General features: G+C 47.4%; 1 protein-coding gene across 8 annotated transcripts in view; it reads left to right on the plus strand.

The window, feature by feature from the left end:
* NINL (ninein like) overlaps positions 1 to 15,682 on the plus strand; it is a 141,404-nt gene that overhangs the window by 71,823 nt on the left and 53,899 nt on the right. For all 8 annotated transcript variants that reach the window (XM_058432964.1, XM_032142251.2, XM_058432968.1 and 5 more), the window contains 3 exons: positions 3,871 to 3,967; positions 8,701 to 8,873; positions 10,963 to 11,029. In XM_058432964.1, coding sequence (XP_058288947.1) covers positions 3,871 to 3,967; positions 8,701 to 8,873; positions 10,963 to 11,029 — 337 coding nt within the window. The remainder of the gene's footprint in view (positions 1 to 3,870; positions 3,968 to 8,700; positions 8,874 to 10,962; positions 11,030 to 15,682) is intronic.

The raw sequence follows: 15,682 nt of genomic DNA on the forward strand, positions 1-15,682 counted from the left end.
GCCTCTGCCCGGCCGCCCCGTCTGGGAAGAAGTGAGGAGCGCCTCTGCCCGGCCGCCCCGTCTGGGAGGTCTACCACAGAGGCCAGAAGCAGTGTGGGGGCTGGACGTGGTGGCTCATGCCTGTGGTCCCAGCACTCTGGGAGGCCGAGGCGGGTTGATCACTTCAGGCTAGGAGTTTGAGACCAGCCTGGCCAACGTGGCGAAACATATGAAAAATACAACAGACAGACCAACCAACCAACCCAGTGACAACAAAACAGGTCTACCCTGGAGTCATACTCTAATTTTTTCTATTTTCCTCCCTTTCTGATCCTTTATCCCACTTTCTTTTTCTTCCTCTTCCCTCTCCTTCTTTGTCAAATAGAGGATTGAGTTATTACTTCTTGGGATTCCAAAAGCCCATGGAATTCCAAGCAGGATAAAGAGACATCTATACCTGGCATATTATGTGAAACTGAAGGAAAACAAAGCCAGAGAGTATCTTAAAAACAGCCAGAAGTGGGTACACAGGATCTCTTTGTATTTTTCTTACAACTGCATATGGATCTATAATGATCTCAAGATGAAAAGTTTAATAATTTTAAAAGGGAAGCTAGAGAAAAGACATATCCTACAAGTGAGCCATAGTTAGATTGACCGTTGCTTTCTGTAATGCAACAGTAGAAGTCAGAAGACAGTGGAAAGATATCTCCAATATGCTAGAAGAAAATAACTGCCAACCTGAATTTCATACCGAGTAAAAATATCCTTTAAGAATAAAGGTGAAAGAATGCCTCTGTAAAAAGGAGAGTTCTGCTTAGCAGTGAAAGGATATAGAAGCAAAGACACCCAATAAATATTTGTTGAGCCCCTACTGTATGCCAAAAGTGAGCTCACATTTTAACTGGGGGGCAGAAAATAAGCAAATTCATGTATAATTTAATGTCAGATAGTAATACACGTGTGTCCCAGGCAGAGGTGTCTGCAAAGAAACAGCCATATTTTGCATTCAGTGGCAGCAACAGAGATGTGCTTATGCAAATTCTTGGCCACATTTTGGAAGCATGCTTGGACCTATGGCCCCAAACCTTCTTCTTCAACACTTAGTAGTGGTATTTTGACTAACCTAATAGCCCTTCTGTTGATTTCTTTCTGTGTGACTTTCACTGAAGCATACCTAGAGAAAAGAGCCATGTGTCCAAGTGTACAGGTCAGTGAATATTCCAAACTGAGCACATCTGTGTAACTATCACACCCTTATCCTTCATCTTGTCTCTTTTTGGTTCCTCTGCTACCAAAGGTTAACCACTGTCTGGACACCAACACCATAGATTTTTTTTTTCCTGTTTCTGAATTTTATATAAATTCTGTATTTTAATACAGCACATACTCAGTACATACTCTCTGGCTTTTCTTTTGAGACAGAGTCTCACTTTGTCACCCAGGCATGATCTTGGCTCACTGTAGCCTCGACCCCCTGGGCTCAAGCAATCCTTCTGCCTCAGCCCCCCAAGTAGCTGGGTCTACAGGCACGTGCCACCATGCCCGGCTAATTATTGTATTTTTTTTTCACCATGTTGCCCAGGCTGGTTTCCAATTCCTGAGCTCAAGCAATCACCCTGCCTCTGCCTCCCGAAGTGCTGGGATTACAGGCATGAGCCACCGCACCCGGCCATTCTCTGGCTTCTTTACTCCATAGTATGTCTCTGAGATACATTCGTGTTACTGTGTCTATTAGTGGTTTGTTCTTTTTCATTGTCAGGTATTTCATTGTATGACTATGTCTGTATCAATTTGTTCATCCATTCTGTTTAAATGTACAGCAGAGTCATTTCCACTATTCTAAAAGGATAATTTATAAGTTATAAATGATTTGTTTGTTAAAAAAAGAATTAATGTAAAATAAAAACATGTTAGACAAAAAATTTGGCACTGGCATATTCAAGAAAAACAAAGTTCTTTTTTTTTTTTTTTTTGAGACGGAGTCTCGCTCTGTCTCCCAGGCTGGAATGCAGTGGCACGATCTCGGCTCACTGCAAGCTCCGCCTCCCGGGTTCACGCCATTCTCCTGCCTCAGCCTCTCCGAGTAGCTGGGATTACAGGCGCCCGCCACCACGCCCGGCTAATTTTTTTTTGTATTTTTAGTAGAGATGGGGTTTCACTGTGGTCTCGATCTCCTGACCTCGTGATCCGCCCGCCTCGGCCTACCAAAGTGCTGGGATTACAAGCGTGAGCTACCGCGCCCAGCCAAGAAAAACAAAGTTCTAAAGGATGTATTTTAAATAGTTGGAAAATTATTCCAGATGGAAAGTCAGAATTGCAAGAAGAAATGAAAAACAGAATAACTATGTGGATAATTCTAAAATGAACATTATACAAAACCAAAAATAGTATTTTGTGAGGGTTTAAAACATATAGAAATAAAATACATGATAACAAAGGCATTGAAGTCAGGAGTGTGGTAACTGGAGCTAATATATTTCATTGGCTTTGTATTGTCATAGAAGAGGGTAAAAGTATTATTAATAGTCAACTTTGGTAAACTAAGAATGGATGTTGTAATTTTAGGGTAATCAGTAGAAAAGTGGAAATAGACTATATAACTTCCTTTTTTCTTTTTCTTTTTTTTTTTTTTTTGAGACAGAGTCTTGCTCTGTTGCCCAGGCTGGAGTACAATGGTGCTATCTCGGCTCACTGCAACCTCTGCCTCCTGAGTTCAAGTGATTCTTCTGCCTCAGCCTCCCGAGTAGCTGGGACTACAGGCACATGCCAGCATGCCCGGCTAATGTTTGTATTTTTAGTAAAGATGGGATTTCACCATATTGGCCAGGCTGGTCTTGAACTCCTGACCTCAAGTGATCCACCTGCCTCGGCCTCCCAAAGTGCTAGGATTACAGACATGAGCCACCATGCCTGGCCATAACGTCTAAATTAATAAGAGAAAAGTGAAATCCTAAAATAGTAAATCCAAAGGCAGGATGGGGGAGGGGAGAGAAAAACAAGCAAGTCAAATTGAAAGCAGAAAGAAAAATAGTCAGTTTAAATCCAGTAAATCAGTAATCACATTAAATGTAATTAGATTACATATTTAAGTTAAACGATAAAGTTTGTCAGGTTGGACAAAATCCAACTGTTACTGTTCATAAGAGACATATCTAAAACATAAGAATATTAAAAATTGGAATTAAAAGTTCAATAAAAAGATAATATCATATAAATATTGACCAAAAGAAAGCTGGCATTAGCCGGGCATTTCTTGTTAAAAGAGAAAATGGACTTTAAGGTGAAAAGCTTTACTGAATTAAAGAGTGTGAGCATTTTGTTATAATAAAAGGTTCAGTTCACCAAGGGAATGTGCCATTAGGGCACATTCTATGGCCCAGCAATCCCCTCCTCAGGTGGGTACTATAGCAAAGCTTCTGAGGACACAGAGAAGCCAAATGAAACTAAGCTTTAGGCATGCATGCAAATGAGGTCTAGAAAAGCGAGGAAGCTGTGACCATAAAAGTCAGGGTAGGGTTCAGGAGATGTAGGGGAAAGGGTCATGGTGGAGAGGCCTTCTGCAGTGCTGGCGGCGTTGGGGATGCCATGGGCGTTCACCTTATTGTAACGTTTCATGGTCATCAGATCCCTCTTTCCTAATTATGTTGTTTGATTTATAAAATTGTTGATAGTGTTTATTTGGTGGTAGGATTATGGTTCACTTATACTTTCCTTATCATGCTCTTCTGTTTTTAAAAATCTTAAGTAAATATTTGAAAACATGAATGTTCTCATTCTAAAAGGCAGTAATAATATGTTTCTATCTGAGAGAAAATCCAAAAGAGTCGCTTATGAAATGTGTGATCTGTTGAAAGCGACATTGTCCTCTCTCACCTTCAATTCACCCAGGTTAACTTTGAGGAATTTAAGGAAGGTTTTGTGGCTGTGTTGTCTTCAAATGCTGGTGTTCGCCCCTCAGATGAAGACAGTAGTTCTTTGGAATCAGGTAAGAGGATTTCCTCCGTATTTTCTTTTCATTATTTGTTTGTTAACTTTTGGAGTGTAATATTCTAATGAAAGAATCCAGCAGTTCTGAAAACTGAATTCTACCTTACTTTCTGTCACCCCCAAGGTATATGGACTTGGAAAAAACACTTGATGTTTTTTCTTCCTTGGTTTATTTGTGAAATGGTGTCATATAATAACTCGCGCTGTGCCTGCCGTGGATGATGACACTGCCCTGTGCTAATGTGACTGATCAGAATCCTGTTACAGGGACAGGGCTGCTGGGACACAGGCTATGTCCCTAAGTGGAAGTGGCATCCTTGGAGAAAGCCACCTGGCCTTGGTTCCAGCCTCAAGGTGCCAGGATGGTAACAGGCTGTGGGCAAGGTCAGAGGGACGGCTGCCCAGGCCTGGAGTGGTGAGTTGGTGGCGGCCTGCTTCTTGGTTGCAGATGGCCCCATGTCAGGAGGGTGTGAAATGGGTGTGGCTCTTTCCCTTTTGCAGGGGTGTTGTGTTTGTGGTATTATTTAGTGTGTCACATAGGGAGCACTTCCCTCGTGTCTCATAGCAGGATGTCCTGGTCAGGAGGGGTGTGTGGCAGTAGACAAGGCTGTCACAGGGTTTGGGGCAGAGGACGGGAAAGCAGAAGGGACCAGGCTCACACAGAGGTTTTCTGTGTGAACATATGGCATTGAGCTTTGTGTACGTTTACAAAGAGTCCATTTAACCCTCATAGAAATCCTGTGGCATTACTTACCATACCTGTTATTCAGATGAGGAAACTGAGGCCCCAGGTGAGAAGAGATTCATTCACCATTCCACAGTTAGTAAGCGATGGCCAGGATTTGGGTCCCGGTTCTCCAGCTTGAAGTCCTAGGCCCTTGTGTGTGCACTGTTGCCAGACCCCACTCCTTCTGCTGTGTGCTGGTGGTTGCCCCTTCCCACTTCCTCTTGCTGGTTGCAGAGGTGCTGGGAAGGAGCCCTGGGGTGGGAGAAGAAGCCCTGGGTTCAGAGTCAGCACCCCCTAGCCATATGCATGACCTGTGTGAGGTGTAAGTTGCTCCAATTCACACTTTCCTTCTTTAAGATGTGAAAGGGCTCCCTACTCTCCCTAAGGCACAGGAGCTTGGAGGGTGATCAAAGATATCAAAGCACCTTGAGGAGGTGACAGCCTGGTCCCCTGATGTTGTGTTTTCCCATCTGTGCTGGAGAACACAGAAGGTCCTTCTCCTTGGTGCATGGTGGGCGCATCTAAGCTTAAAACTGTCTCAGCCTGTGGGACATGTTGTCAGTGCTTCCAAAGAAACAACAAGCTGTTCAGAACTTGTGCTTTTTCTCACCTGTTTCAATTATATTTTTTCTTTCTTTTTCTTTTTCTTTCTTTTCCAATTAGAATTTAAAAGTGTTCCTCAACTAAATGGTCCTATTCCTTATCAACACTTCTGTATTAGTTTGTTCTCATATTGCTATAAGAAACTACCCGAGACTGGGTAATTCATGAAGAAAAGAGGCTTAACTGACTCACAGTTCTGCAGGCTGTACAGAAACCATGGCCGGGGAGGCCTCAGGAACAATCATGGTGGAAGGCAAAGGGGAAGCAGGCACGTCTTCACATGGCAGAGCAGGAGGAAGAGAGTGAAGCGGGAGGTGCTACACACTTTTAAACAACCAGCTCTTGGGCTGGGTGTGGTGGCTTACACCTGTAATCCCAGCACTTTGGGAGGCCGAGGCGGGCAGCTTACAAGGTCAGGAGATCGAGACCATCCTGGCTAACACAGTGAAACCCCGTCTCTACTAAAAAAAAAAATACAAAAAAAATTAGCCGGGCATGGTGGCAGGTGCCTGTTGTCCCAGCCACTTGGGAGGCTGAGGCAGGAGAATGGCGTGAACCCCGGAGGTGGAGCTTGCAGTGAGCTGAGATTGCACCACCGCACTCCAGCCTGGGTGACAGAGCAAGACTCTGTCTCAAAAAAAAACAAAACAAAAACAAACAAACAACAATTTTAAAAAAACAGATCTCATGAGAATGCACTCACTATCACAAAAACAGCAAGAGGGAAGTTCTGCCCCCATGATTCAATCACCTCCCACCAGACCCTTCCTCCAACATTGGGAATTAAATTCAACATGAGATTTGGGTGGGGACACACAGCCAAACCATATCATTTCACCCTGCACACCCCCCCAAAATCTCATGCATGTCCTTCTCACATGTCAAAACACAATCATGCCTTCTAACAAGTCTCCCAGAGTCTTAACTCATTCCAGCATTAACTCAAAAGCCCAAGTCCAAAGTCTCATCTGAGACAAGGCAAGTCCTTTCCGCCTATGAGCCTGTAGAATTAAAAACTAGATAGGTACTTCCAAGATACAATGGGGATACAGGTATTGGGTAAATGTTCCTGTTCCAAAAGGGAGAAATTGGCCAAAACAAAGGGGCTACAGGCCCCATGCAAGTCTGAAACCCAGCAGGGCAGTCATTAAATATTAAAGCTCTAAAATAATCTCCTTTGACTCCATGTCTTACATTCAGGCCACACCGATGCAAGGGGTGGGCTCCCATCCTGTGTCTCTGCAGGGTACAGGCCCTGTGGTTGCTTTCATGGGCTGATGTTGAGTGCCTGTGGTTTTTCCAGGTGCACAGTGCAAGCTATCAGTGGATCTACCATTCTAGGGTCTGGAGGACAGTGACCCTTTTCTCACAGCTCCACTAGGCAGTGCCCAGTGGGGACTCTGTGTGGGCTCCAACCCCATATTTCCCCTCTACACTGCCCTAATAGAGCTTCTCCATGAGGGCTCTGTCCCTGCAGTAGACTTCTGCCTGGACATCAGATGTCTTCATATATCCTCTGAAATCTAAGTGGAAGCTCCCAAGCCTCAACTCTTGCCCTCTGTCCACCTGCAGGCTCAACACAACATGGAAGCCACCAAGACTTATGGCTTGCACCCTCTGGAACAGCAGCCTGAGATATTTTTGGCCCATTTTAGCCATGGCTGGAGCTGGAGCAGCTGGGACGTAGGGAGCAGTGTCCCAAAGTTGCACAGGGCAGCAGCTCTCTATCTCCAGCCCATGAAACCATTCTTTCCTCCTTGGCCTGTGAGCTGGTGATGGCAGGGGGTGCCATGAAGCTCTCTGAAATGCCTTGCAGGCATTTCCTCCATTGTCGTAGATATTAACATCTGGCTCCTCTTTACTATCACAAATTTCTGCAGTTGACTTGAGTTCCTTCCTCCCCTGAAAATGGATTTTTCTTCTCTACCACATGGCCGGGCTGCAAATTTTCCAAACTTTCACACTTTGCTTCCCTTTTAAATATAAGTTTTAGTTTCAGATCATCTCTTTGCTCATGAATATAAGCATATGCTGTTAGAAGCAGCCAGGGCACATCTTGAATGCCTTGCTGCTTAGAAATTTCTTCCATCAGATACTCTAAATCATTTCTCTCAAGTTCAAAGTTGCACAGATCTCTAGGGTAGAGGCAAAATGCCACCAGGCTCTTTGCTAAAGCGTAGCAAGTGTGACCTTTTTTCAGTTCCCAATATGCTCCTTATCTCCATTTGAGACCACTGCAGTCTGGACTTCATTGTCCATATCACTATTAGCATTTTGGTCACATCAGTTTAACAAGTCTCTAGAAGGTTACAAACTTTCCCACATCTTCCTATCTTCTTCTGAGCCCTCCAAACTGTCTGAACTTCTGCCTGTTATCCAATTCCAAAGCTGCTTCCACATTTTCACGTATCTGTGTAGCAATACTCCACTCCTGGTGCCAATTTTCTGTATTAGTCTGTTTTCACATTGCTGTGAGGAACCACCTGAGGCTGGGTAATTTATTTTTAAAGAAGAGTTTTAATTGACTCACAGTTTCTCAGACTGTACAGGAGGCATGGCTGGGGATGCCTCAGGAAACTCAGAATCATGGCGGAAGGCGAAGGGGAAGCAGGCATGTCTTACATGACTGGAGAAGGAGGAAGAGAGAGCAGGGGGAGGTGCTACACACTTTTAAACAACCAGATCTCATGAGAACTCAGTATAATGAGAACAGCAATTGGGAAATCCACCTGCATGATCCAATCACCTCCCACCAGGCCCCTCCTCCAATACTGAGGATTACAATTTGACATGAGATTTGTGTGGGGACACAGAGCCAAACCATATTAACTTCCCATACGCTCAGACCGTTCTGGTGAGAGTGTGCTAGGCCAGTCCTTGATGGTGCCTGCTGTCTTGGGATGATTGTTAATAAGGCACATGATGACTCTGTCCCAGTGGGGTGAGAGATATTCTGGTCACCCTGTGTTATTGTCAGCTGCCTGGAATGTCACTTGACATTTAGCGTGTTCACTCAGGGTACTGAGAGTCAGGTGATCATCAGCTATATGTTCTTGGATTATTGGAGGTTTTATTGCTCCTTAGCATAGATAGCTAGATTTTGTATTAGTTTTTCATTACATAAAAGCAAATGTGCTTGAAGAAGTGTAAATAGCATACAGAGTTTAGGGGAAAGTCCTCCTCTCCCCACCCTTGCTTTCTCAGTCTCCCACCCAAGGTCATAGAATTGCCATTGTTCACTGTCTCTCATGTCTTTCCAGATGCTGCTGTGTGCAGAGCAGTACATGTTTGAGAGGCGCACTGGGTGCTGAGTGTGCACCTTCTCAGAGGGTACCTGCTGGCCTTCATGGGCCCAGAACTGCTATAAAGGACCCCCACCAAATTTCCTGTTTTCTTTCCAGGTGCCTCCAGTGCCATCCCTCCAAAGTATGTGAATGGTTCTAAGTGGTATGGCCGTCGGAGCCGGCCTGAGCTATGTGATGCTGCCACAGAAGCCAGACACGTGCCCGAGCAGCAAACCCAGGCCAGCCTGAAAAGTCACCTCTGGCGCTCAGCGTCTCTGGAGAGTGTGGAGGTGGGTCAGGCCCCTCTCCCACCCCAGCTGCCCAGTGTTGGGAATAACAAATGCTTCCCTTCATCCCTGTTTGTAGCACATAATCACAAGATGTGGGGAGGGCAGCCGCCCTCTCAGGCACCCTGAGTCGCCAGAAGCTTGGTCACTTTGGGGAGTGCCATTTCATTTAAATTGGGTCTGGTTGTCTTCAGGACAGTCCTGGACACAGGGTTCTCTCCTGAATTAGTGCAATAGAGAATTTCCTCAGACTGTACAGGAGGCGTGGCTGGGGATGCCTCAGGAAACTCACAATCATGGCGGAAGGCGAAGGGGAAGCAGGCATGTCTTACATGACTGGAGAAGGAGGAATAGAGAGGAGGGGGAGGTGCTACACACTTTTAAACAACCAGGTCTCATGAGAACTCACTATCATGAATCCTTTGTATACAATATCTCTCTTTCCCCGATACCACCACCAACTCTAGAAGGCAATGTTTATGGCTTCATGGGAGTGAAGGGTCAATGTGCTAAGAGTAGAAAAGGGAAGATGCCTTTTTGAAACAGCCTCGAGGTTAGGAGTGTGAGTGTGTCAACTCCCAGCCCTACCTATCTTGAACACTTAGTTATACTGAGGCCCAGCACTTACAACTGGCCTATAGGAGCCAATGCGTCCTAGGGCCTTGGAAGTTGCCTCCCTGTCCCCCAGGCTCCCTGGGTCATTTGCTGCAGGTGCCTGGGATGCAGGGATCACCCAAGGAGAGGGGGATGGGCCCAGGAGATGGCTACCAGAGTCTCGTGGAGCTTCATGTTAAGAAATATGTCCATGGGGCAGGTCCACAGCTTGTAAGTTAATCATGGATGGGTCGAACCATTTTCAAGGATTCCAAAAGGTTCCTGGTTCCTGCTCTCTGTGCTGTCAGCTTCTGCCAGATGGGTCTCGATCAGGAGCACATCCTCAGACAGGTCGGGCCCCCAAGTGGACTTGTTTACCGTTTGTTTTCAACATTTGTAAAGTCAAAGAGGGAAAACAACCAAAATATATTTAAATCTTAAGAGTCTTTTTTCTCAGGGGCATGTGACATCTAGGCGATGCCAGTAAATCCAGAACATTCCTTTTTTGTTCTTTTTTAAAAATTTGGACCTCAAGGATGGAGAGATAGTGAATCTCCTCCTTGTGGTGGATCATCATTGGTGCCATTCTGTTTAAATCATCTTTGATTCCCAAAACCTGAATACAGGGAAAGCTGCCTTTAGGGTTGTCAGTGGAGTTGAACTCATTAAAAAATGGGGTTGCGTATTTATCACCAACTCACAGATTCTCCCCGATCAGAGCCAGTGCCAGCTTTGAAGCATACAGAGTCTTGGTCACCAGGCATCCATTCCACAGTCAGTTGTGGGGACACACAACACCCGGACAAAAGCAGACTTTGATTCCAGTTGGCTGATGCAGTCACTGCGGCACGAGGTTTTCACTTAAGTTGCGTGTTTCTTGATGGCCCGGGCTCTTGTCTTGGGTACAGGTTTGCAAAGGCTGCTGGGGTGTGAGGTGATTACCAGGCGCTGTGATATCGCGGAGCCCTTGGAGGGATACAGAAACCTGCTCTCACCTTGCGACTGTTTGCTGAACTGATATGGTTGATGAGGGAAAGGTGCAGAGAGGCATGTTGCAAGCCTTGTATGGCGAGTGTGTCCTGAGACTGAAAGATTGGCTGTGGCTGCAGGGCTGGCTTCTTTCAAGTGCTGGGTCTGAAGCCATCACCATGCAGAGGGGGACAGGCTTCTCTGCTGCTATGACACGAGTGTTTGATTGTATTTTCAGTGTCAACTGTTGACAACTGGGTTTATATTGAGGAGCCCCGAGCGTGCAGAACAAGGCATGTCCCCTGTCTCGCCGGCCCAGCCCGTTGCTGCTGCTAGGCGGGGCTCACCTGGGGCTGCTAGCTGGCATGCAGGGCAGCCCCAAGGTGGGGGTGGGCTTTTCCTCGGAGGAATTGACTCCATACTCAGCCATCCCCCACTTCCCGAAACATCCTGCTCTATTTGTTCCTGGTGCTCCGTCCCCAGCAGCGTCCCCTGGAACTCACAGCCTTCTCTCTGCATCTTTCTACAGAGTCTCAAGTCAGATGAAGAGGCCAAGAGCACTAAAGAAGCTCAGAATGAATTATTCGAAGCACAAGGTAAAGCCTCAGCCTCGCATTCAGTACTCTCTGCCTTTGCCCAGAGCTTTGAAAGCTGAAGAGCTGGGTCACTGGGCAGTACACAACCACAAGTTTAATTTCCTGGGAAATGCGTGGGGTGGGTTTTGTCCCACTGGATTCTTCCTTCTCCAGGAGTGGTCAGAATGTCGTCATCACAGCAGTGAGGCCGTCACTCAGTCCTCATCCTCCCAAGGTCAGACCCCGGGGCAGAGGCCCGTGGCCGAGGGAGCAGCGTGGTTCGTCACACTTCATGGTCTGCAAGTACTGATGTGACCCCAGCTGGCAGGTGTGGCCCTGTGGTTTCAGGCAGGAGGGCCTTGCTTGGCCCCGTCACCTCAGACTGCCCCTGCACCTCCTTCCTGGCACGCTGGGCTAGATACAGCCTCTCACCTGCTGTGCAGGCACAGTCTCAACACCCACCAGGGTTTCATCTGTCCCACAAATGGAGTGTAATACCTGGTCCTGGAGCTCAGAGCCTTACATAGCAGCCAGAAGGCCAGCAGCTGGTACACATAAGCAAATCACAGCGTGCAGCCTCACAGCACTGTGCAGCGTGCAAGGGGAGGCTGACTGTCCATGCTGCCGTGGTGCCCTCTGCAAGATCTGGCATTTTGGGAAGAGAAGCTACATGCAGGGGCATGATTGAGACTTCAGCTCCCTCACCACATTTCTGGAGTGACATGCATTACGTATGTCATGGGGACAGAAAGCTAGGCAGAAAAACTTCCCAGTGGATCCCCCTGGGGAGAGGAACAAAGGCTCTGGGAGGGGAGGACTTCTTTTTAATTTTAATTATCTTGTGTTTGCCTATAATACTTCCTTGACATTAAAAAGCAAACAAAAATATTAATTATGAATCCTAGAGTATTTTGGATAGAAAAGACCAACACCTATGCAAACAATGCAAAAACAGAAGACTCTGTGGAAGTGACTGCTGACTTACGTGATGCCTGCAAGAGTGAAGAAAGGGGCCCCACAGAGAGGTGGGTGTGAGAGGATCAGTGTGGTGGCCAGACTCTGAGCTCTGAGGAACTACCCAGGTGTGAAGCTGGCAGCCCGGCTAACCCTTGCAGCAGGCTTGGCATAATCCGAGCATTCCTCCTCTCAGAGCAGCTTGGGGCTCAGGAGTGAGGTCTTGCTGAGCTTGGGAACAAGAGCTGAGGTTCACACCAGGCCCTTACGATCACAGCACAAGCTTTTACACCGCTGCTGCAGAGCTTCTCCAAGGAGCAGGGCTGCAGTGCTCAAGGAAGGATTGGAGAAGGTGAGAGACTTAGGATGGACTCCATTGCATCTGGGGCCTCTGTTGGGACACTTGAAGGCTGGGTCTGAAATCATATGAAGCGTCACTGATGCGTCTGGGCTGGAGGAGCTCAGCTGAGGACAGCCTCGGAGAGGTTGCAGCAGGCCTCAGCGTGGCTGGGCTTCCTTACAGCATGGCGGCTCAAGATAGTCAGCTGTCTCACCTGGTGGCTTAGGGCCCTAAGGACACGTGATCCCAAAAACAGGGCTGGGATTTCCTCACTGAGTTCAGGCCAGCCTCAAAGTCACAAAGCATCCCTTCCACCACATTCTATTGATCAAAGCTGTCACAGGGCTACCAGATTCAAGGAGAAGGGACACAGACCTGAAGGGAAGAGTGTCAAAGAAATTTGAAGCCACATTTCCAAACTGCCTCACATGGGCAGGCTAAAAAGAAGAGGGAAGGCAAAGAGGGGAGAAGTTAGAACAGGGGGGTGTCGTGTGCTTCAGGAAACAGGAAGGCCGGGGGCATTGATGGACGTGTAGGGAGCAAACTGCAGGATCCTTAGCAGCCAGGCATGTAAGGTGCAGGTGTAGGGAGTGCAGGAGGCTACCATGGCCTTTGAGGAGGCAGTGATAAAAGGAGCTAGTGTTTCAGGGTGCAGGGATGCAGGTGACTGGGGAGGAGAGGCTGGAGCCCGGCTGAATGCCGAGAGCCCTCTTCAGGCTGCCAGCGCCTCCTGGCTCCCCATGTTGCAGAAGGACCAGGGTGGCAGTGTTGGATGTGTCCCCTTGGCATGAGGCCATCCCAGGAAGTCATCAGGCTGCACTGGATCCCACTGGTGAGGCGTGGACAGGGTCAGTGCCTCCCAGTCAGTGCCCTGTACCCCAGGATCCCCCAACCCGATGGGGTGCCCCGCCATTCCCTTTGCCCTGGGCTGGGCTGCAGGCCAGGCAGGCCGCTGACCATGCAGGGCAGGGAGTAGCACTGGTCTGTGTTTCTTAGTCATGTGAGCAGTTTCACTATCTTTCCAGGCTTTTCCGTGTGAGTCAGTGGATACCCTAATGAGGCCTCCCCACACAGGCGGTCACATGGGCTGACTGTGCAGAAACATAGCTTGGATAGAGGGCATTGCCCTGGGATTTCTGCCAAAGTAAACAGCACCCCTTGGACCATGATCCTTGAATGCCAGGGCCGTTATTTGTTCAACTTTTATCTCAGTAAATGTCAGGGGAACTGACCTGAGCTTCCAGCTGTGGTGGTGCTGGACAAAGCAGGCAGATTCCTGTGTGCTGAGAAAAGTCAGCCAAGCCGCCATGTCTTACATCCTTGAACTTGATGTCTAGATCTAGAGCAGCGAAGGGAAGGGCTCGCAGGAGGAGGCTGTTTTTCACCCACCAATTTCAGTGCTCTCGCCTGGAGACCAGGTTGGGGTTCCTTCCAGCAGTTTACAGTAACCTTTGTACAGGATCAGAGCGGACAGACAGTAGTGCGCACACACTCATGTCAAGCTCAGAGGACTTGCCCGACCTCTTCTGCCAGCCTAAGAAATTACCCAGTATCAGGATTGCTTTCACATTTTTCCTTGGAGATTTCAGGCATCTTAGGCCGGAAGGGACCTCGAAGGTGGCCTTTTCTTACCCGTCCCTTTCCTCTTGTTTTCCTCAACCCAACCCACAGTGTCATTTGTGAGCACACGATCTGGCTTCCTTTGGGGGATGGTGGCTTTCCCGTTACCAGCGGGGTTATCAGTAATTCACGCCCACATGGCTCATCTACCTGAAGGATCCAGACCGCTGAAGCAGAACTGCAACACTAAAGTCTGTGTTGGGTGGAAGCGGCCATGTCCCTGCTCTAGGCTAGGCGGTGTGGATGAGGCATGGAGGAACATGTCTGGCTGGACACGTAGCTCACCATAGGAACACGTCTGGCTGGACATGTAACTCACCATAGACACTTTCTCCTGGACACTCAGTGTCTGTCCTCATTCTCAAGCTGTTTCCACAGTTTCAAACACATCAAGAAGACAAGCGGCGGAAGACAAAGGTTAGGAGAAGTGGCCATCCACCACCTGAGCCCGCTGATGAGTCCTAAAGACACCAGTGCCTCCCGAGTGAGGCGCGCAGAGGACACACCGCCACCTGCAAAAAAAAAAAAAAATGTCGAGCCTGCAGCCAAACTAGACTCTGATGGTAACTCAGGTTTTCTGGAAATGTTAAGGATGGAGGAGCTCGTTAGACGACACCCTGGGGAAGCAAGCAGATAGATCCGGATGTGGAACATTGCACAAGACAGTGGGTCTGATTTCTTTAAAAAGGCATGGGCTATGGGGATTTGGGAGAGGTGCTTGTGGCTGAAGGATGTGAGAGGAATAACAGCCAAGGGCATCCTGAACAGTTTGGATGCTGGTTCAAACAAATCAACTGTAAGAATATATTTTTGAGACACTTGGGAAAATCCTGTTGATTTTGTTAGGTGTGGTAGTGGCATTGTGGTGATGTAAGAATATATATATTTTTTCTAGAGATATAGATCAAATATGTGGGGCAGAAGTAACATGAGATCTGTGATTTCAGATACCCCAGATGGATCCAGACTCATGATGTTTTGACTCAACGATTTTTCAACTTTGTGATGGTGTGAGGTCAATATGCATTCAGTAGAAGCCATCCTTCAGTGTCCATGGGACCATTCTGATCTTCACTTTCAGTACAGTGTTCAGTAGATTACATGAGACATTGAACACATTAGTCTAAAATAGGCTTTGTGTTAGAGGATTTTGCCCCACTGTCGGTTAATGTGTTCTGAGATGTGTAAGGTAGGCCAGGCCCAGTTACGATGTCGGTGGGTTAGGTATATTCAGCACATCTTCGACTTGACATTTGCAGCTTATTGTGGGGTTGTTGGGCTGTAGCTCCATCGTAAGTTGGGGAGCATCTGTACTTCTAAACACTTCAGTTGTAAGAAAAGCGGGTAGAGAAGAAGCCTGTGGCAGGGTGCTGTCATAGTGGAGCCTGAGCAGCAGGTGCTGTGGACTTCACTTTACTCTTTGCTCTGTGTAAGTTAGAAAAGTTTTAAAAAATTAAGCTATTGAAAGACTGGTCTTTTTATTGTAAATACAAATAATAGAGCCCTCGCCCTCTTTTTTTATTTTGAGACGGAGTCGTCTTCTGTAGCCCATGCTGGAGTGCAGTGGTGTGATGATCTCGGCTCACTGCAGTGTCCGCCTCCTGGGTCCAAGCAATTCTCTGCCTCAGCCTCCTGAGTAGCTGGGATTCCAGGTGGCTGCCATCACACCCGGCTAATTTTTGTATTTTTAGTAGAGACAGGGTTTCACCAATTTGGTCAGGCTGGTCTTGAACTCCTGACCTCGTGATCTACCCGCCTCG

Source organism: Hylobates moloch, unplaced genomic scaffold (assembly GCF_009828535.3).
Source record: "Hylobates moloch isolate HMO894 unplaced genomic scaffold, HMol_V3 SCAFFOLD_21, whole genome shotgun sequence".
Lineage (NCBI taxonomy): Eukaryota > Metazoa > Chordata > Mammalia > Primates > Hylobatidae > Hylobates > Hylobates moloch.